Genomic DNA, 22,500 nt, shown 5'->3' with positions numbered 1-22,500 from the left:
GTAACACTTCTCCCAAAAGTGTATTTTACTTTTCAAGTACATAGTTTTGATTGAGTCTTGAGCTCACTTAGGTGTTTTTCCCTCCTGCATTACTTCTTTCTGACTCCAGAATGCAGAAAGAGCCAGCTACATACATTTAGCTTGATGCTAATTGATAGTAGTGTTGTCAAAAATATTGATTTATCGATTAAATATAGATTTTGAAAAGTAAAAACGGTACAAAATGACTTTTCCATTGTATCGATACTCCTGCCTCCTTGGTTTACACATGCGCCGCCAGCACACACACACACACACACACACACACACAAACAGAGCGCTGTCCTGGGGAGCGAGTCATTGTGCAGCAGCCCCTCCCCTCCTGCCTCACTCAAACAAACACTGCTGGCTGTTTTTTCTTTAGTGTCGTCACTCTACGTGTGTCAGCTGCCATGAGATGGTGTCTGCAGGACCAACCAGTTTTAATAAATAAATGCAGTAAAGCAGTAGAAGTGCTGTTCGGAGGTTCATTGGTTTTGAGTCGGATGAACAAGGAAAGCCGAAGGACAGCAGCAAGCCGATATGCAAGAGATGCAACAGAACAGAGCTGACAAAAGGAGCGAACACGACGAAGGTAGCAAAGCTCCTCCCAGACAGACACCAGACCTGAGTAGATTTAGAGGTCCAGAGGCTGGTGACAGCAGAACTTGAAGTACGTGTTGCCTGGAGTTACCACATCTATCGCTGTTCACTTTGACGTGTTGTCTTGTTAGCGAGCGCTAGCTGAAGCTAATCGATCGTAGGTTACATAAATTAAAACTTATTTAAATACTGTTCATGTGTAAAGAAGAGCTTGAAAAGGTCTCTCCCTCATGAATAAAGTTCTTTATTTTTCTTTAAATAAAAAACAAAACATTTTTGCACTAAATTCTGAGTGGTTGCTTAGCATTGAAAATCAAATCAAATATCAATATTTTTCAAAATATAGTATCAAAGTGTGAAATCCAGTATCGCGACAACACTACTCGATAGTGATGGCTAACAACAGCTAAACTGCCAAAAAGTTATATTTACAAACTCTCCAGGTTGTCGTCTGTGATGAGTGTAATGAGCAGCAACATGTATATGGTAAAGAGATTAGGACCGAGAATTGATCCATGTGGAACGCCACGTCATCATCATGTCATCTCAGATTCATAGTTGCAAAGTGACTTAAACTAGTCCATTAATTGCCCCCCTTGCGGATAAATACATTTTTCTGAATGTGAATCTGTTTTGTACGTTGGGACTAATTCAGTACAGTACCAGTCCACTTATGTCTTCAGTTACACACAGTCATAGTTTAGACATTAGCCCTAGCCAGTAATGCTAACTAGGAGAGTTTGCATGGGGGTCACAGTTCCTTTCTCAACTCTCTTTTTATATTATCCTTATTTCTGCTCTCTGTCAGTTGTGGAAGTCCCAGCAAGGTTTAAAAAATAATGCTGTCATGTCTCTCCATAGCATGATCTAAGGGTGTTTAAAATGACAAAGGAGCTCCAGGCTTGTTTACAATTTTAGCATTTTAAAAACATTTACTTACTGGGATAGGCTCCACCCCCCCTCAAACTTAACAAGATAAGGGGTAGAAAATGAATGGATGGATGGATTCTTGGAAGGACAGAGTTGCACCTGAGACACTTTGGGCGTAATTCCACTGCCTCACTTTGGCTTGGGCCGGGCTGGGTTGGTTTGGCCCTGTTTGCACTGGCCCCAACACGGTACTAATCATTACAATTTGGTCCGTGCAGATAAGTTTCCCAATCAGCACCCCGCTATGTGTTTATCTCGCTTGGGATCCCAGCGGGGACTAGAATGTGACGTAAACACATAGTGGAGCTCTGATTGGGTAACTCACCCACTCACGTGGTCTACTTCCTATCATCCTGGCCTCGGTGGAATCCTGGTCATGGCTCAGTAAAGTCTCTTATTCTTTTCTTTGGGATTCTGTTTCTCCACTTGAAGCCTCGCCTGTCTGTCCTCCCTCACTTTTAGTTGAAGCAAAAACCCCTGACGAGCAGCAGGCATCACGCCGCCTCCACATCATCCATTGTTGTTGTTGTGTCACACACAAATTACGCCGGGGAACTCTCGGCCTGTGAGTCCACCCACATTGACACGATACCAGTGCTGGTGGAAACGCACCCATACCGAACCGTACTGACCCAAGCTGAGGTGAGCCAGTGGAAATACGCCCTTTTAGGTATGTCTCCCTGGCTGCTGTCCCGTTTGTGGTCTCTGAGTGTCATTCTTGTGTCCACCTCTCCTTCCAGTGAAACACACAATGAAGATTCAGTTGTATTTTGAGGGCAATATAAAGGTTTAGGATGTCTGAAGTATGGTGCAGATGAAATGATGGTCTCTGCTTGGGACAGCAGATGTCTTACATCTGTCCACAGCTCCACTCTGGTTCAAAACCAATATATTTATTTGGTGCTTAGTGAAGAACCTCGAACGTCGCTGTGGGCTTTAATCATGGGCATTAAAAGCTTAAAAAAATCCACCCAACCACTCTGCTGGGGGGTGGTTGGAGGAGAAAAGCCCCCTTGGTGTGCTAGGTGGCCGAGGTCTTGCCTGCACAAATTGGATTTTCTGCTCTCCAGTAGCTCAGCTGTTCACTGAGCATGATGATGTCACTCCAGAAGCCACCCCCCCACCCCCAGTCAGAGTGAGTTTTAATTCAACTGAAATGTAGGTCAAGTGGCAGCACTGTAATGCTGCCTGATGCTTCTGTCTGTGTGAGCATGCGTGCATACATATGTGTGTCTGTGTGTGTGTTGCAGTGAAGGTGTACAAGTGTCCTGCGAGGGTTAGAAGACAGACAGTTCTCTCATCATGTCCACTTGTCAATTTCCTGAAGACAAAGAGAACAGGAAGCATACATGTTCACTGCCTATGTCAGAGTTGTAAAACTTTCAGCCGCCAACATGAATGTGAGACTCATTTTGACTGTAACATGATGGACTGACATACAGCATTTGTTGACATGGAAACCAGTTCTGGGCCAGCTCACTATTAAGTCCAGCAGGTTTAACACTCTAACAGGACCCTCTCATTTATGCACTCAGATGTCCATACAGTGCTGTTGTCACCAGGGCGACCCTGGAACATTCACATACCAGCACACATGCATTCTGAGGTAACATCATGTAGACCTCTTCACGTGACACCACCATCCTCTTTTTTCTGCTGATGATGTATTTCATTTCTGTCTGAAAATGTGCCCCACTTTAGCTGTAGTTTTCACTTTGGTTTGTCTGTTTCTTATGTCCCTCTCAATTGAAGAATTGAGTCCTTAGTAATAATAGTCAACTGATAACTAACCATCAGACAGTCAGTATGAACCCACTATGCAGTTGTTTGTACTGTCAAGCTCTTTTTACTGGAGAGATGAGAGAGCATGAGAGAACATTTCTTTGGACATTTTTGGTGAATTTATAAAAGCATATTTGGACTGCTTTTTGCTCGACTGGACATTTTAAATGAAATTGAGATGTATAATATCCACATCCAACACACTGGAGAAGCTTTAGTTTATATATTTAAATCTACATGCCTGACTGTGTTTGTCCTCCACACGCGTACATGTGAACCACTACAACATGCAAAATAAGGATTTCAAGCCTCCTTTTTAGAGAAGTAGACTTGTGACCAGAACATTGCTGATTGAAGGTTCTGGGAAAGATCTGAGTATGGAGAGTGAAAGGATTAACCTCCTCCCCTCCACAAGCCCTCCAGTTCAGCTCTCCTGAAGTCAGGAAGGTTTGTAGGCAGTGGATATCCTCCAGTAAAATGAATGTTCTCATTTTAGTTTTGTGATCTTCTGATTGTGGGCCAGCATGGAGGAGCAGTGGTCCTCACTGTGGCCCCCCAGCAAGAAGGTTGTGGGTGGAGCAGTGGTCCTCCCTGTGGCCCCCCATCAAGAAGGTTGTGGGTGGAGCCCCGGCTGCAGCACGGGGTCTTTCTGGGTGAGTCTCCATGTTCTCCCTGTTCCTGCTGGGTTCTCTCTGGTACTCCAGCTTCCTCCACAGTCCAAAGACATCAAGAGGGGACCAGGTTAATCCAGACTCTAAATTGACCGTAGGCGTGGCTGGGAGAGCCAATGGTTGTCTGTCTCTATGTGTTGGCCCTGCCATGGACTGGTGACCTGTCCAGGGGGAAGGCTGCTGGGATAGGCTCCACCCCCACCACCCTGAACAGGAGGAGAGGGAGAAGATGGAGAGATGGATGGAGGGATGAATGGAGAGATGATGGATGGATGGATGGATAATAGCCACTTTCACAGTAAAGTATTATAGTACTTTTACTCTGTTACTCTCAGCAGAGCTTCTTTGACACAATGGAGTACTCAGCATAGAGTTGCAGCCGCACTGTATTGGTGTTTTTGGGGCACCAATTCTTCCAGTTTCTCTGCTGAAGGTTAAGAGTCTTCCAAGGCCGACGGTTGGCGGTGGAGTTCCTCTTCACCCAAAACAATTGCACACAGCAGCCTTTCAGTAAAGAAAAAGTCTTGAGTGCTTGTTGGGACACTCGCTGCAGTGAAAGGTCTTGAAAAGACAAGGTCTCTGTCTCAATAACAGTTTAAAACCTTTTCTCTCTTTTACATTCTTCTTTCCCTGCCGCTCACTAATATTTCAGCTTCTTTTCATTCACGCTGTGAATAATTTGAAAAGAATTTAAAGGTTGATGTGCAAGAAAAATGTTATCCAGCTCTCCACACAACCATCTGCAGTTCATTTAATTTCTCATTTTATTGTTGATTCTCAATGAGATTCAGTGTTTTTTATTTGTGACTTGCATTGTTCGTGCCCATGTTTCCTTGTAGCTTATTGAAAAGGTTGTCAGTCAGGAGAGAAACATAAAGAAATGAAAGATTCTTGCCTTCTTCATGCAGACACATTCATATTTTCAATGTCAGTCGAGTCGGACCAAAGGTCAGAATGTACTTCAGAACAGAATCAAACTGTCGTGTTGCGTGAAGAACGTCAGCTGTGGGTCTTGGTGGCTGTTCAGCAGCACAGTCGTCAACCTGTTCAACTCTCCATCTAATTAAATCACTTTTGACTGTTTGGCTTTTACCACCGAGTGTCACACAGCAAGGACACCGTGAAAAGGCCTCAAAGCTGTGCGAGTCAGTCCCCACCGAACAGAGAGTGAGACCTCATCATCACCGTCATCCCGTTTGAGTCAAACGATAACAACATGGATGATAAAACAACATCATATTGCAGGACATGCTGATAGAACTCAGGATTTTAATTGTTCCTGTGGTTTCATGAAACACCTGACATCTGTGTGATCAGCCACCAGTTTATGATTTATCACATGTTTTGTCATGATGCAATCACATGCGGGGCAGCATGGCTCAGAGGTAGAGTGGCTGTCCAGCAACTGAAGGGTCGCCGGTTTCGAGCCCCACTTCCCCCGGTGACCATGTCTGACTATCCTTGAGTAAGATATTGAACTTCTGATTGCTCCTGTTAGCCTTACGACGGACTGGTGATGAGGGTGAATCCTGCCTCTCACCCAATGTCAGCTGGGATAGGCTCCACCCCCCGCAACCTTAATGAATAAGCAGTTTAGAAAATGGATGGATGGATGGACAATCACACACATCATATCCATACAGATGTTGAGCTACATGCTCACCATCATCATTCTGCTGTCACTTGTCTGGCGTTTCTACCAAAACCATCTGCTTTTTTTCCTTGACGGTGGAAATATTGCACGGCCCGGTGGAGCAGTGGCTGGGAGAGCCAATGGTTGTCTGTCTCTATGTGTTGGCCCTGCCATGGACTGGTGACCTGTCCAGGGGGAAGGCTGCTGGGATAGGCTCCACCCCCAACACCCTCAACAGGAGAAGAGGAGGAAGATGGAGGGATGGATGGATGGATGTGGAAATATTTGTGCCAAAGAAACTTGAGTACCAGCGCACTTCTCTCTGAGGACAAACGTTATCACAAACCCTGTTGGACATACATGTGCTTTGTACCGCCATCGTGTGATCTATGACTGGTTTGACAGACGAAGGTGTCCTCTTTAAATGAGTCAGCTAAACCATCCATCGTCGTCTTCCGCTTATTCCTTACTAGTAAGGGTCGCGGGGGTGGAGCCTATCCCAGCATCTACGGGCGAGAGGCGGGGTTCACCCTGGACAGGTCGCCAGTCCATCGCAGGGCCAACACACAGAGACGAACAACCATTCACACTCACATTCACACCTACGGTCAATTTAGAGAATCCAATTAGAGTCAGCTAAACCTTTTCATTACAATAAATTTTTATTAAATAAACAGGAATAATACAAATATATTTCATTATTCATTAGAGAATAAGGACATGATATATTATTATACTATATTAGAATAAAAGCATGTGTATTACAAGTAATAATATATTTTGCACCATGAACTTTGGAGGAGATGCCTCATACTTCTTTGCAGGATAATAGTTTGTGTCACTTAAAATGTTTTCATTTTCAAACTTACCACACGTGAAGATTTAGGGTGTAAACTGCATTCTGGACCATGATTGGCTCCAAATTAGATGTGATGTCACATGTCATGCCAGTAAGCGTCCATGTTGAACCAGACTGATGCACCCAACACCACGGCTGATGAGAGCTTTTCATCATTACTTTAATTCAAATGATGATATTGCGATGTTTGCAAGGAGAGGTTCAGTGTGGAGAAGACGATGTGTAACTTCACACCTCCACAATACTTCACTTAAAATAGTATTTGACTCACAATCAGCACTTTGATCCACTGAGGCACAAGGCTCTGGTCCAGGCTCTTCTCAGCTTCCTGGCTTCATCACACTCCTGCTGTTTAGCACTGTTGCATGCTAATTATCTGGCAGAAAATGAAAGAATGTACCAATGAGCCATTGCCCCCATACCACTAATCACCTCTAACAGACACCTGAGCACACACGTTCCTTCGCTTCCCCATTTTAACTTTAATTGTTTTCAATTGGCTTCTTGTGAGCACTTTTCCAAATCTTCAGCTCTGCCCCCTCACACTCGGGGGGCTGTAGAAGAGGACAGCATGCTTCCTAGCAGCAGGCAGACAGGTCACAGTCTGAAGGATGGAGCCCTCTCTTCCTCTTCCTCTCTTCTCTTCCTCCTTCCTGCTTGCTCTTCATCACCTCATCACTTAATTAGATCATTAGACAACTAATTGGACTGATTCTTCTGTTTTTCCTCTCACTGTGATGTTGCTCACAAATGACCAGCAGAGCCCCACAGCCCCACCCACCAAACCTGCTGCATGATGGGAGAACATGTCCAGATTCCTCAGTGTGTGTGTGTGTGTGTGTGTGTGTGTGTGTGTGTGTGTGTGTGTGTGTGTGTGTGTGTCCACTCATCCTGCCGCTGTCTGATGTCAGGAGGTGATTAGTCTACCAATTGCCCTAGTTTTCTGGAGGCGTGACTACGTTCCAATGTAGCTTTAAATGTGATGTCAAACCTCCAAATACACACTTTGATTTTTCAGTGACGACAATCAGATTTGCCTGCATTTGAAGCCTCATCTCTTTTGATTGAAATAGTGTTTCTGTTGTGTTAATGTGTGTAGTTTCAGCAGTTTCCTCAGCTCATCACCATGATACTTCAGAGACTGAGATGAGAGTAGGGATTTGGTTTGCAGAGAATCCGTCAGATTGCATCAACACACTGCATTTCAGTATTGTGTGTGTGTGTGTGTGTGTGTTTGCTATGCCATAAGCAAGTCATACATGTTTGCTTTATTCCCCAGGAAAAAAAACCCACGCGCACACACACACACACACACACACACACACACACACACACACACACACACACACACACATTGAAAGGTTCCAGTGGAGTTTGTTTCTGTGTGAATCGTTATTTTCTCTTTATTCATCGGAGCTCAGATGAGAGGGTGTTACTGTTGATGTGCTGCCTTTCAAACACTCTGAATTGATTAGTCAGAACTAAAGTTAATTAAGATGGATTGCTGATACTGTTGCTGCCACTGGAGACACTAATTAAAGAAAGTTAAGTGTTTTTTTACGAGATGTTTATTTCATGACTGAAAATGTAACCGCCACATAAGGAAATCTGTAGAGTTTAACAGCAACATCATGTCCAACACAATCTATGAAAAAAATCTCAGATTTACTGAATCAGATAATTCTCCAAACAATTATTACATCCTCATAATTCAACATTACTCTGTTTTTTTCCATTTTTTACTCCAAAGTTGATTTAATCTGTGACAACAAAAGCCAATTTTTTTTGAATGTTCAAAAATGATACACACTGAAGCTTTATTTTTATTTTGTCTTTGGTTCATATGAATGACCTTCACCACAGGCACGTATACACACACACACACACACACACACACACACACACACACACACACACACACACACATGCTCCATGTTCTCTGTCACTCCTGATCCTGATGAAAATCCAGGTTCTACTTTGTGTTTATTGTCGGGTCCCTTCATGTTCTCCTCTCAAGTGTTCTATTAAATCTCTATTCTGCTGGTTGCATGTTCTCTGCAGCCTTGACATCAGCCCTGTGTCTCCTGAGGCTTCAAGGTCAGGTGTGTCAGGTGTGTCAGGTGTGGAGCTGCAGACAGCTCCTCATCCCGAACATCTTAGCAAATAGCACCAGGAGCCGGAGAGCCGGAGAACCTGACAGATATTAAAAATTATGTGTGAGAATCTTGACTGTCTGACTGACTGTCAAACTCTAACTTCAGAAGTGTGCCAGTGAATATGACATGAAAGACCTCTTTAACCATAACCGTTTCACAATCTTGGTTCATTGATTTATTTTATCCCCATTCAAGTTGGGGTTTGGGGTTTCATATAGAGACCTCTGGTGTTCTTGTAAAATATACAAAGTTCTGTGACCCCACAAGGCCAAAAACAGACTCTTGTGAAGGGATGAGATTTTAAAGATGATTCAGATTAATACTGAACCACCTGCCCCCCCAGTTCCAGCCCTGACCCCATCCATCCATTCATTCATCCATTCATCCATCCATCCATCCATCCATTCCTCTTATCCAGGGTCAGGTCGCGGGGCAGCAGCCTGACCATTGAGACCCAGACTTCCCTTAGTTCAGCTCCTCACAGGGGATCCCAAGGCGTTCCCAGGACAGTGAGAGACATGGTCTCTCCAGCATGTCCTGGATCTTCCCCGAAGCCTCCTACCAATTGGACGTTGCCCTGAACACCTCCCAAGGGAGGCGTCTGGGAGGCATCCTGACCAGATGCACGAGCCACCTCATCTGACTCCTCTTGATGTGGAGGAGCAGCGGTTCTACTTCAAGGTCCTCCTGAAGGACTGAGCTTCTCACCCTGTCTCTGAGGGAGAGCCCAGCCTCCCTGAGCAGGAAACTCATTTCAGCCGCTTGGATTCAGGATCTTGTTCTTTCAGTCATTACTCAGAGCTCCTGACCTCAGGTGAGGGTTGGAACGGAGATCGACCGGGAAATTGAGAGCTTTGGCTTTCGGCGAAGCTCCCTCTTCACCACGACGGACCGATGCAGAGTCCGCATCACTGTAGACGCCACACCAATCCGCCTGTCAATCTCACGATCCATCTTTCCCTCATTCATGAACAAGACCCCAAGATACTTGAACTCCTCCGCCTTTTCCGGGTGAGAAACATGGACTCAGACTTGGAGGTTCTGATTCTCATCCAAGCCGCCTCACACTCGGCTGTGAACCAATCCAGCGAGTGTGAAGGTAACAGCCCATGAGGCCAGCAGGACCACATCATTTGCAAAAAGCAGAGACCCAATGCTGCAGCCACCAACCGGATCCCCTAAACACGCCGGCTGCACCTATAGATTCTGTCCATAAAAGTTCTGAACAGAATCTGAGACAAAGGGCAGCCCTGGCGGAGTCCAACCCTCACTGGGAATGAGAACCCCGACCCCTGCTGAGTTAATTAGGTATTGATTTGATCAGGCCGATTCTGGGGACTTTGGTCATGCTAAATGATGAATGCTCATACTGAGCTAAATATAACTCAGATTGATGCTCTGCTCAGTTTAGTGTCCACGTCCTCTCTGTGTGTGTTGTTGTTTTTTTGGGGGGGGGCAGGTCTCACACACACACACACATACACATACATATACACACACACAAACACACACAAACACACACATATATACACACACATACACACATACATACACACACAAACATACACACAAACACACATACACATACATACACACACACACACACTTTGGTCTCATTTGGAGCTGTTGTTGAAAATGCTGTATTTTTGTTGGTAAAACATAAATGCTTATCTATGATGCGTTTCCATGACATGCTAACTTCCTGTGTGGCTAGAAACATGCTTCATCCCTGAAATGCTAACTTCCTGTGTGGTTACAAACATGCTTCATCCCTGAAATGCTAACTTTAGGTGGGACTCATTTCGTGAGTATGTATGGCGGTATATATGTGTAAGTATGTGTATGTATGTGAACATGTATGCATGTGTGTAGGCAAGTGTGTATATGTACTGTATGTGTATGTATGTTTATATATGTCTGTTCATGTATGTGCTTGTATACGTGTGTGTATGTATGTGACTATATATGTGTGTGTGTGTGTGTGTGTGTGTGTGTGTGTGTGTGTGTGTGTGTGGGTGGCTGTGTTGACCTACATTCTGGAGCTTTTTGCCTGTGGCTCAGGAGACGATGTCACTGTTATCTCATCCAGCCAATCAGATCCAATAATCTCATTTGTCCAATCACATCTCCCATCTCATCTGTCCAATGGCTCTTCTTCTGTCCTCTGGCCACTGTCACAAATGTGTTCATGCTCAGCTGTAAGTATGAACACACCCTCCATCTCGTGGCCCAAATAATCACTGAGGCCATGAAACTTTGACTCTCCACACTTATTTCTGCAGCACTGCGTTCCTAATTAGCGCCGCCCCCTGCCCCCCCCACACACACACGCACACACGCACACACACACACACACACACACTTGAAAGGCGAGCTGTGTTTCGGTCCACATTGGCAGCTGTAGACGAGGAAAAAATGGTGGCTTTTGAAAATTCTTTGAAGCTTCAGTTTTTGTTATCAAAGCTGCCTTTGTAGGCCGCATGAATTTTGCATGTGCAGGTTTAAGGGAACGGTGGGAAGCGTTTGTTTATGGGGGGGTGGCTGAGTGGGGGGAGGGCTTGCCATCAAACTGGGTTTGGTTGAATAATTTTTCTTGCTGATTTAAATCCTCATCCCTTTCATGAGCCCTCCGGTGAGAGAGAGGGATTATTAGGGCTCTTCCCTGTCTTGGACCCATCGCTGGTCCCTGTTCTGATGCTGTCAATCACGCATTTCATTATGTTATCCTTCACTCATTCTTTAAGCAAATATTCTGATGATATTCTATAATTTAAAAATTGCTGGGGCTGCACGGTGGTGCAGTGGTCAGCACTGTGGCCTCACAGCAAGAAGGTTCCGGGTTCGAGTCCCGGCTCGGGTTCGGGATCTTTCTGGGTGAGTCTCCATGTTCTCCCTGTTCCTGCTGGGTTCTCTCTGGTACTCCAGCTTCCTCCACAGTCCAAAGACATCAATTTGGGGACGAGGCTGATTGATTCTCTAAATTGACCGTAGGTGTGAATGTGAGTGTGAGTGGTTGTTCGTCTCTGTGTGTTGGCCCTGCGATGGACTGGTGACCTGTCCAGGGTGAACCCCACCTCTTGCCCGTAGATGCTGGGATAGGCTCCACCACCCCCCCCCCCCCCGCAACCCTTACTAGTGAGGAATAAGCGGAAGATGACGATGATGGATGGATGGAAAAAATTGCTGCATGATGATCCAGTTTGATTGTGAAATCCATATTACTGTAAATGACCTGTTTCCAAAATTGTTCCAAAATATCATGTGAACATTGTATTTCTTTGGAAACCCTTCATGAATAATGTAAATATTATGGTACACGCAAATATTGCAAAGCATCAACAAAGAGTTCAACTTATTAAAGTTTTGTATTTATCTCCTCAGGAAGTGTTTTGACCTTTTCTAACTTATGAGACTTTATGTTTTACAGTTAAATTTTTTTTCATAACGATGGCACCACGTCCTGCAGCATGACCATGTACCGAGCTGTGGCTGGGCCTTCCACTCAGGTCATTCATGGTTGATATTATGCTGAAAGCACCTCCCCTGGGGGCGGAGCTGAAAAAATTTCTCAAAACAGGGTGAGAAATATTGAAATGGTTACTGGTTCCTGTGGTCTTATTGCGCCAAAATGGTGAACACACGAAAGAAGCCTTTAGGTGAAATGCTGCTGTCACCACTGTCATTCAGTCAGCCACTCTGTCACAGGTGAGGGGGGGCGGGACCAACGCCTCCAACACCAAACATCAAGTGACGAACAAAAATACAAGAACCAGATGACCGACCGAATCTGAACTAGGGCCTGCCAGCCATTATTAGACAATCAAGGGCCTTACACAGATATATCGCATTGGTGTATATATTTTCCAATTTTTGCTGACATTAAAAACTTTTTAAAAACCAGAAAACAATACCTATGTTGATTTAAACATGGTGTAACATAGTGCACCCAGCAGAGGGCGCTCTGGAGCCTCCGCCTTGGTTTTTTACTATGTGATTTTGGTTCTTATTTAAATGGTCATGTATGGCAATTTTAAATATCTTTTAATATGAAGATTTTAGCCACCTACCTTTACATTGTTATATTTTACAGAATTGGTACACAATTAACCTACAACGTCCATTTTCAGTCCAGCACCAAAATCACTGTATCAGTAGCACTCACCAGTGGACAGGGATTCCTCTGCTCTAATATCATTATCGCAGCCAAAACCCCATGTGGGTCTGGCTCCCACCCAGAACCCACCCAGATGGTTTTGCTCAGATCAGAGGACAACTGTGCTGACACCTTTTTATAGGATTTTTCATAACCCAGCAACCAAAGCATGTCAGCCTCCTGTATGATGGACAGACGAGGATCTTTGGAGCTTCTCCCATGTAAACAGCATCATTTCAAATGCTTGTCTAAGTGAGGAGACACTCTTGTCCAGTGTCCGAGGCCCCAAAGTTATTCTCCAATTATATTTCCACGAAAACCTTGAAGAATAGCGTCAGTCTTTGATGGTTGTCTCCATATTGGCGTGTTGAAGCGTCACTGCCACTGCTTTTGAGAGCTCGTCGCTAACCACTTTACAACACAGACATTTGACTTTATCTTGCAGACATTCACCTCCACACAAGACAAGTGGCTGCACTTGAACTGTGTGTGTGTGTGTGTGTGTGTGTGTGTATGTGTGTGTGTGTGTATAGCATGCTTTCTTAACCTGCAAAGCATGTGTCTTTGTTTCACTGCCTGTATTTAATAGAAGACAAGGTGGGTGGTGTGTGCGGGGGGGGGGGTGCAGGTTGAAAATTGCAATATGTATTCATGTTTCTCAGTATGTGGTTGCCAGGCAACAGCAAATTGAGAGTATATACAGTTAATGAAAAGTGAGTGACATTAGCACTCATTTGCTGTTGTTTGAGTGTGTGTGTGTGTGTGTGTGTGTGTGTGTGTGTGTGTGTGTGTGAGTCTGCACAAAATAATGCAGCTTGAATGTAACAGAGTTTAGAATATACAAATATGTGTATATATTGTTGCCAGCAGTGGAGGCTGCGCATCCGTGAATTAAACTCCACAGGAAACACACACCACATCCCCTTGGAAAGAAATAACAATGATTTCTAGTCATGTGTCAATACAGCATTTTACAAACAAGTCTGTTCCTCCTCTGGGTTTGTTGCCTTTGTTGTTTTGTTGTTGTTTTTACGGGATCATCTCCACCGATTTTAACATCACACCTCATGTGTCCACAGGTTTTGAAAGCATCTTGGAGGGCTTGTTTGGGCCGGGAGTAGTCAAAGATATCACCTCATTCCAAGGTAAGCACACACACACACACACACACACACACACACACACACACACACACACACACACACCTTCATCACAATCAGTCTGTTCTGTTCTTTATAAATTAAATCTAGTGAATCACAGTGTGATTTCAGCTAATTAAACAATAAAGACTTTAAATTATGAGGATGAATGAATGCAGTTTTGTTGTATTGTCTTAAATTAAATGATGGATTGTGTGTCTGAATGTTGTGCAGGATGCAACAGGTGGGTCATGTGATCAGTGGAAACAAAGGCGTCACTGTGACCACCTCTAATCACAACTATCTGCAAGCCCACAAAACCAGTTTGATAATAAAGTAAATCTGAAACTTTTGCATTGGAGTCACTGGAGCGCCGCCGTGAGCGTTTCAGAGCCTGTCCTGTTCTGTGATTGGCCAGGCTGGTTCTGGGGCTTGGCTTGGTGAAGGGTGAGTCAGGCTGGTTAGAAGCACCAGTATAACCAGCATTGTTCTGTGGACGTGGAGACGAGTGTTAGGAGCCATCTCACTGTTCTTAGTGCTGAGCCTCAGAGGTCTTCATGTTTTCAGGTCACATGACTGCAAAATCATTTTCATAGAAGCTTCAATTTAATCATGTGAGTCCGTTCAAGTTTATTAAATTTGTTACATAAAATACAAGACTGGGCAGATTTCAAATGTGTCAGTGACACTTACATGTTCTGGCATCCTGCACTTCGAAAGACTGAGGTGATGTGAAGTACATGTCTGTATCTGGACTCCTTCTCTTGTTCACTCATTCATTCACATGCAAGTCATTTTGTAGACTAACAGTGTTAATTAGAACACACAGCAGTTTGCAGGCGTGTCAAAGGTAACATACAAACAGGGGCGGAATTCCCTGAAACGGTCGTCAGAGTCTTTGTCTTTCCCAGAGGTGACAGATCAAATATGGACCAGAGACGCTCTCTCTCTCTCTCTCTCTCTCTCTCTCTCACTGTCTCTCTCTGTCTCTCCATTTTTCTCTCTCTCTCTGTCTGTATGTCTCTCTCTCTCTCCCTCTCTTTCCTGTATGGAATAATGAGGTCAACATGGCGTCCAGGAGTCATGTGACTCCCTCCCCCACAAACTTAAAGCATTTTTAGAATATTTCTGACTCCTCTACATCGCTTCACACATGTATAACACCATACACACACACACACACACACACACACACACACACACACACACACACACACACTCATTCATCTTATGTGGCACTGGAATATTTACTGCTAGCTGAATGTCATGTGACCATGTTGTATTTCTCACTTAGTGGTTCCTCAAACCTGCTTTCTATGAACATGATGGACAGTTGTCAGTTAGCATAACTGTTACACCCGGTTCTATTTGTTGTGGTGGGTTGGGAGCAGGTCATTTTAAATGGCTGGACGACCACGAGGTCAGGCAGTGATGCTGGTCAACATTGGTCAGTGGAGTTCTTTGATTTGGGTTGTTGAAAAATATGGAGGTTCAGTTCTACATCAGATCCACCAGTAAACACCAGACTGGTGGATGGTGGAGGTTCAGTTCTACATCAGATCCACCAGTAAACACCAGACTGGTGGATGTTGGAGGCTCAGTTCTACATCAGATCCACCAGGAACACCAGACTGGTGGATGGTGGAGGTTCAGGTCTACATCAGATCCACCAGTAACACCAGACTGGTGGATGGTGGAGGTTCAGTTCTACATCAGATCCACCAGTAAACACCAGACCGGTGGATGTTGGAGGTTCAGTTCTACATCAGATCCACCAGTAACACCAGACCGGTGGATGGTGGAGGTTCAGTTCTAGATCAGATCCACCAGTAAACACCAGACCGGTGGATGGTGGAGGTTCAGTTCTACATCAGATCCACCAGTAAACACCAGACTGGTGGATGTTGGAGGTTCAGGTCTACATCAGATCCACCAGTAAACACCAGACTGGTGGATGGTGGAGGTTCAGGTCTACATCAGATCCACCAGTAAACACCAGACTGGTGGATGATGGAGTGGTGGAGTCTTAAAAACCTGGGTTGCTAACAAGAGTCTAGAGGAGCCTACAGAGGTCATGGAGGTCATTAAAGGTCATCAGGGGGAACACAAGAAGCCTGAAGCTTAGTGGTGGTGACCTTGAAGTCATGTGACCCTGGTGTAGCTCCTCCATAGGCTAACGTTAGCTTAGCATTGCTAACCGTTGCATTCAGGCTTCCAGCATCACCAAAGTAGTATGCAAACACAGCTCAACCACGACACGATCACTTTCTGTTGGACTACAAACACACCACACCCCTCTAGCGCTCTATCAATGTATTTAGCCAGATGTAGGTTTTAGGCTGTCATCTGGTTGGTATAAAATGTTTAGTCAATCTTATTGAAACAAAAATTCGAGATAAAATAATTCTCATATCTCAACATCCCAGCTGATTGTCGATGAACATTTCCTGCACCTGGAATTCAGCTCATTTTCCAGCTTTCACCTCAAGTGAAGAACTGTGAAAGAGTTGCACCATCATCTAGCCTGCTATCATCTACTACACCGCACGTTCTCAGTAGGTTGTCACCATATGGATTTAGTTCTTGTGCTTCTCTGCAAGTTCTCTCTCTCTCTCTCTCTCTTTGGAGCTCGCTCACCCTTCCCTTTTCTCCCGATATCTGTATCACACTGTTCTTAACCTTCAGTTCTTCGCCTCTATACAGTATGTCTCTGTCACTCTGCTGACGTGGTCTAAGACTGGAGGGAGGGTATTTAAAGGAAGTGTATCTCCATGGCAACAGCTGTAACCAAGCCGACAGCAGTCCCCTCTCTTTCTGTCTCTCTCTCTCCTTATCTCTTCAGATGGTGCTACATTGTTAAAATTAATTTACATTAAGAAAGAGGGCTCACATGTGTAAACCTTTATATTTATGCAAGTGAAACTTAGGTCTTCTGAATCATCATCAGGCCTGTGCAGTATTAATATCGATACAAGGGGCCATTGATCAGTAATAATTGCAAGGACGGTTGATTGTCTTGTTAACTTTGCAGTCTCTATTTGGAGTACAATAAAGCATCTAAAGTAGGAATGTGCCAGTTTCCTGGTCAGGGACTGGACTCAGTCGGTTTGCAGCTTTCTCAGCCTGATGGGAACTGTCTGATTAACCTGCCACGGTGCCGCTTCGCCAGCAATAGCCACGAGAAATCTTCACATTAAAAGCATCATTTATCCGGTCGGTTTTCATATTAAAACACAGCGTGCAGGCTCCCGATCACTCAAACAGCCCTGAGAAGATTCTCTATGAACACGGACTCCACGTGCAGGTGACAGAAACGCATCCATCAAGAGACAACGACCAAGTCAGCAGAATCAGAGCAAGTTGACAAAGCTGGCAGCAGCTGGCGGATGAAGCCGTGGAGGACTGACGTGATCGTCAGCGCTGCCAGAACCAGCGCAGGCGAGCCAGATGGAATTTTTGGGCCAAATGTGGAAGTTTCTCACTGTGAGTAATGAAAATATAAGGCTTGCAATTCGTAAAAACCTATAAAGCTAAAATAACCTGTGGGGAGCCACAATGACCAACAAAGCTGATAAGACAGTTAAAACATAGTGGTTAGCACTGCTGCCTCACAGCAAGAAGGTCCTGGGTTTGAATTCCGGCCATTCCAGGTCCCCTCTGTGTGGAGGTTGTATTTTCTCCCCATGTTTGTGTGGTGAAAAAGAAGCTCTGGAGTTGGTCCCAGAGCACTGCAAGTGGTTGGTCACTGCTCCATAGAGGAGTGGTTACATTCAGAGGACAAATTTTGTTGGTCAAAGTACATGTGACCCATAAAGACTTTTTCTAAATACCTTTGGCTCAGTTAGAGGAAGCCAACAAAGGGAAGCAGCTAATGCTAGTGAGCACAGCTCAGAGCCCAGAACCAGGCTGTAGCCTCTCCTGCCTCCTGCTGCTGCACTCAGTTACTTCTTCTCATCAGCCACAGCTGATACACAGAGACTCGTGTTCAGGAGAAGTTTACTGCTCCTCTTCCAGTAGGAGGACACTTCATCTATTTAGGGTTGTGAAGGTAGAAAAGATCCAGTAACTCGTTTAACTTGGGGGAAATGGTGAGAGTAATATTTGCTGTTAGTAAAGAGACAAGAGTCCATTGAAGAAAAGTTAATGTTTATGTTTCTATATTCTGTCAAACAGAGTTCTTGAACATAAATCAGAATTGGAGAAAAGAGGTATTGGCAGGTCACCCTAACAAAGCCAAAATTGGAATCAGCCAAGAAAAATGCAATTAGTGCATTTCTAATTTCAAGCATTCATCTTACTGTAATTGGCATTATTTCACATTTTCTTATGCTTTCTTTGTTCTTAACATGGGAAACTGAGGTGTTTGTGTTAAAAAGTTAACTAGAGCTGGGGAAAGTGAGAGCGACTCGTGAATGGCTTGACTCAGCCCAGACATGACATCAACACTGACTGCACCTTTGTTTGTTAGAGTAAAGAATTATCATTTTTCTCCATTTTACAATTTAAATTCTCTCTAATGATGAAGAAACTATGACTGCAAGGTGCCACAACACAGAACACAGAGAAATCCAGCCATAGCGAAAGGGACTGAAGATCAGTTGGACCAGATGACACTCCTGGGTCCAGGGTCGGTCCCTAGTGGATTGTAAGTTACAAGTGAAGAGTGTGTAACTTTTTATCAGACAAGATGAAATGTAGCAGTTCCACTTTCATAGTAAATCTTTAGGTCAGTGACACATATCTAAACTTTTCAAACAATGCAGTTTGCCTTCTTGCTTGAGGGGCAGGAGAAGTTTGGGGTCAGCAGGTCAACAGCAGGAGCCACATAGAAGTGGCCTATATCCATCCAGCTGGTTTGACCTAGACTATCGACTCTCAATTGTGTCAAGTTTCTCGTTATTAATATTCTATAATGTCTATGAGTTGATTAGTGAGTGAAACTAGTTCTGCCCACTCAACCAAGTTGGAAAAGTTTTAGGTGAGACAAAAGGGAGCGAGGAAGGGGTGAATGTCTCTGTATCCCTGCCTGCAGTCATGGACAGAGGTTATTAGTTCTCCTTTCAGCTTGAGGGCATGAATACTTGACAGTTGAAAACACACACACTCACTCACACACTGACACACACAGGAACGCACACATTCATGTAGTGTTTGCAGTTGATCAAGTTCGATCTGTCAATGACAGGACTGGTTAGTTAAGAATATTAATCAGTGGCTTTAATAATCACGACCCATTCTCTTGTTTTTGGTGGTGGTTGTTGATGGTGATAGTGGTTGTAGTTGGTGGTAGTGGTTGTTGTTGTTGGTGGTGGTGTTTGTTGGTATTTGTAGTGGTGGCGGTTGTTGGTGGTGGTTGTTGATGGTGGTGGTTGATGGAGGTGGTGGTTGATGTTGGTCATGGTGGTGTTTTTTGGTGTTGGCGGTGGTGGTGGTGGTGGTTGTTTGTTGTGGTGGTTGTTAGTGCTTTTGTTTTTGGTGGTGGTGGTAGTGAGAGTTGGTGGTCTTTGTTGATGGTTGATGTTGGATGGTGGTGGTTGGTGGTGTTGTTTTTGGTCATGGTGGTTGTTGATGAGATATTGTTTATGGTGGGAGTTGTTTTTGTTGTTGGTGTTGTTTTTTTGTTGGTGTTGGTGGTAGTTGTTTATGTTGGTTGTGGTTGTGGTGGTGGTTATTGTCATTGGTGCTGCTGGTTGTTCTTGATCTTTGTGTTGGTGGAGGTAGTACTTGTTGGTTATGGTGATTGGTGGAGGTTGTGGTTGTTGTTGTTGGTCTTGGTGATTATTGTTGTTGTTGGTGGTTGTTGGCGGTGGTGGTGGTAATTGATGTTTGTGGTGCTGGTTGTGTTTGTTGGTGGTCCTTGTTGTTGTTGGTTGTGTTGTTTGTTATTGACAGTGTTAGTGGTTATGGTTGTTGTTGTTGGTGGTTGATGTTGATGGTTGTTGTTGTTGGTGGTGTTTGGTAGTGGTTGTGGATTTGGTTGTTGGTGGTCATGACTGTTGTCAGTGGTTGCGGTGGTTGTTGTAGATGGTGTTGGTTGAAGTTATTGGCAGTGGTTGTTGGTGGTGGTGGTTGTTGTTGATGTTGTGGTGTGGGATGTGGTGGTAGGCTGCTCCACCGTCCTGCCTGGTGAAGGAAGGTTTTCAAAAATGCGACAAGATGTTCAGTCTCAGGCATTGTGTCTCATGGATAATTATTGGTTGTAAATTAATTTTGAGAGGGTGGTTCTAGATGTGCACGACGGTTCTTTACAAATGAAATGACTCAGCTTATATGCCATTACTGTTAATATGGCATCTGCCCAGTCAGAAGTACAGAGAAGAGAATGAAGATACTAAGTACGTAGCCAATTAATATTTGAAGGACCAGGGACTAAAGACTTCATAATACTCTATTTATTCTCTGGGAATAAATATTGATCCTCAGTAAATGCTTGTGGAGCTCAAAAAGACTCCTGAATAACAGAACAAAACAATAGATACACAAATGTGTGTTTCCATCTTTTCCTTAGCAGATGCACTGGACCACAGTTTTTGATCTGTGTAGTTGGGAATTATCTACGTCCAACTGACAATGGAATGCAACAGTGGTGAGCGACTTAGAGGCTATGGGAACTTGAGTTTGTCTGGATTTAAACCTTTTGCTCTTTGTCGCCCTCTCTCATCCAGACCGTGAGCCTGAGGAAGTGTCTGACTGGTCCTTTGATGAAAACTGTCTATTCTGCTGCTTAAGACGTGAGAAAGTCAAGGTAAGAGAGGTTTTGTTGCTGCTGTTTGACAAGAATCCCTCAAAGATGAAATATTTTTGTGGCCAAAGTTTTCTGTAATGAGGGAACAGTGTCCTTATGACAAGGTTATGTGTTTTTGATGTAAATACACTTAAGGTATCACCCATGTACACCAAAGTGTTTGTCTTCAGTCAGATGCATTCTAGGTGAGGGCAGAAAAGAGATAACAAGCTCGAGACTGCTAGTTAGCTTAGAACAATGGCTGGTAGTGGGTGGAAGTGTTAGCATCAGCTAGCTCAGGTCCAGGCTAGTTAGCTTAGAACAATGGCTGGTAGTGGTTGGGAAGGGTTAGCATCAGCTAGCTCAGGTCCAGGATGTTGGTGTGTCCAGCAGGAATCCTCCTCCTGCTCATGATCAGTAGCAGCAGTCGCTCTTCTAGTCCTCCACAAATGTTTGGATCTGTTGACCCAAGTTCCAGTGGAGCTTTGGAGATGCTGCGTCAAATCACTGCGCCCAGTCAGGAAAGTAGTTCCGGCTACATGTGTAATCCTGTTCTTTCTGATGATTATTAGTTCAGTGCATTTGGGGTTATCTTCAGTGTGGCCCGGTGGAGCAGTGGTCCTCCCTGTGGCCCCCATCAAGAAGGTTGTGGGTGGAGCCCCGGCTGCAGCACGGGGTCTTTCTGGGTGAGTCTCCATGTTCTCCCTGTTCCTGCTGGGTTCTCTCTGGTACTCCAGCTTCCTCCACAGTCCAAAGACATCAAGAGGGACCAGGTTAATCCAGACTCTAAATTGACCGAAGGCGTGGCTGGGAGAGCCAATGGTTGTCTGTCTCTATGTGTTGGCCCTGCCATGGACTGGTGACAGAGCTGGACTGGGACCAAAAAATGGCCCTGGCATTTTTGGTCATGGCGGCCCACCATGATTACTTATACGATATGCAGAGGCACACAACATATCAGAGGATATGTGGACACATTGTGTCGTTCCAAAAATTAAAATAAAGTGCAGTAGCCTACATGGAAGTTTTTTGTTTTTTTTTTAAACTAATACGCTCTTTCACTCCTCACAGAGACTTGCATCTTGGGAGAGATGGCCAGTGTCACAATTCCCATCTTGAAGTGAAGGATGTCAAAGAAACAGAACTCTTTTCAGTGTTTAATAAAATCTGCTCTGCTTTACATTTTCACAATTTTGCCACCAGGAAGTCCTTATTTCAATATATCCAAATTCTCCTTTCTTTACCAAGGTGGCACCTTTAGGTATGAAAAACAGCAAGAGAAAGAGAGAGAGAGAGGCAGAGACAAGCAGACAAAGGATACTATTTTATTTGATGATACACATCCCAAAACATTTTCATTGTGAATTCCAAGAACTTTCACCTATCATTCCAGTGTCTATCTGACTGCATGCTACTTTACGTGTGTAGGCTACCTGCATGCATGCACGCGCACACACACACACACACACACACACACACACACACACACACACACACACACACACACACACACACACACACACACACATTCACTCACTCACTCACTCACTCACACACTCACACACACTCAACAGCCCTCCACTGTGAAACGTCCCTCTTCATGTCATTACTACTTCTTTCTGGGCTAATGCTTGCTTTGCATACCTCCTCCTCCTCAACCTGTCCCTCCCTCTCCTTCTCCTCCTCTGAATCCACCTGTACTTCCTTCGCTGGCTCTACATGCGCTGATGCAGTGAATGTTGGGGCAATGGCAAACATGTCTGTGAGTTTAGCGCATTTTTCTGTGTCTACTCACAGACTTCATCTTTTTTCTTTGAGTTTTTCGCCGCCCC

At 44.5% G+C, this 22,500-nt stretch overlaps 1 protein-coding gene across 2 annotated transcripts in view; it reads left to right on the top strand.

Moving 5' to 3' along the window:
* The window catches only part of lcor (ligand dependent nuclear receptor corepressor), an 87,640-nt gene that overhangs the window by 23,267 nt on the left and 41,873 nt on the right, over positions 1-22,500 (top strand). For both annotated transcript variants that reach the window (XM_086212475.1, XM_086212476.1), the window contains exons 2-3: positions 13,885-13,950; positions 20,610-20,689. In XM_086212475.1, the coding sequence (XP_086068601.1) occupies positions 13,885-13,950; positions 20,610-20,689 (146 nt within the window). The remainder of the gene's footprint in view (positions 1-13,884; positions 13,951-20,609; positions 20,690-22,500) is intronic.

This window comes from Aulostomus chinensis, chromosome 8, assembly GCF_037954235.1.
Source record: "Aulostomus chinensis isolate RoL2024-O1b breed Wild chromosome 8, RoL_Achi_v1.0, whole genome shotgun sequence".
Classification (NCBI taxonomy): Eukaryota; Metazoa; Chordata; class Actinopteri; order Syngnathiformes; family Aulostomidae; genus Aulostomus; species Aulostomus chinensis.
This window is presented reverse-complemented; position numbering and strand designations above follow the sequence as displayed.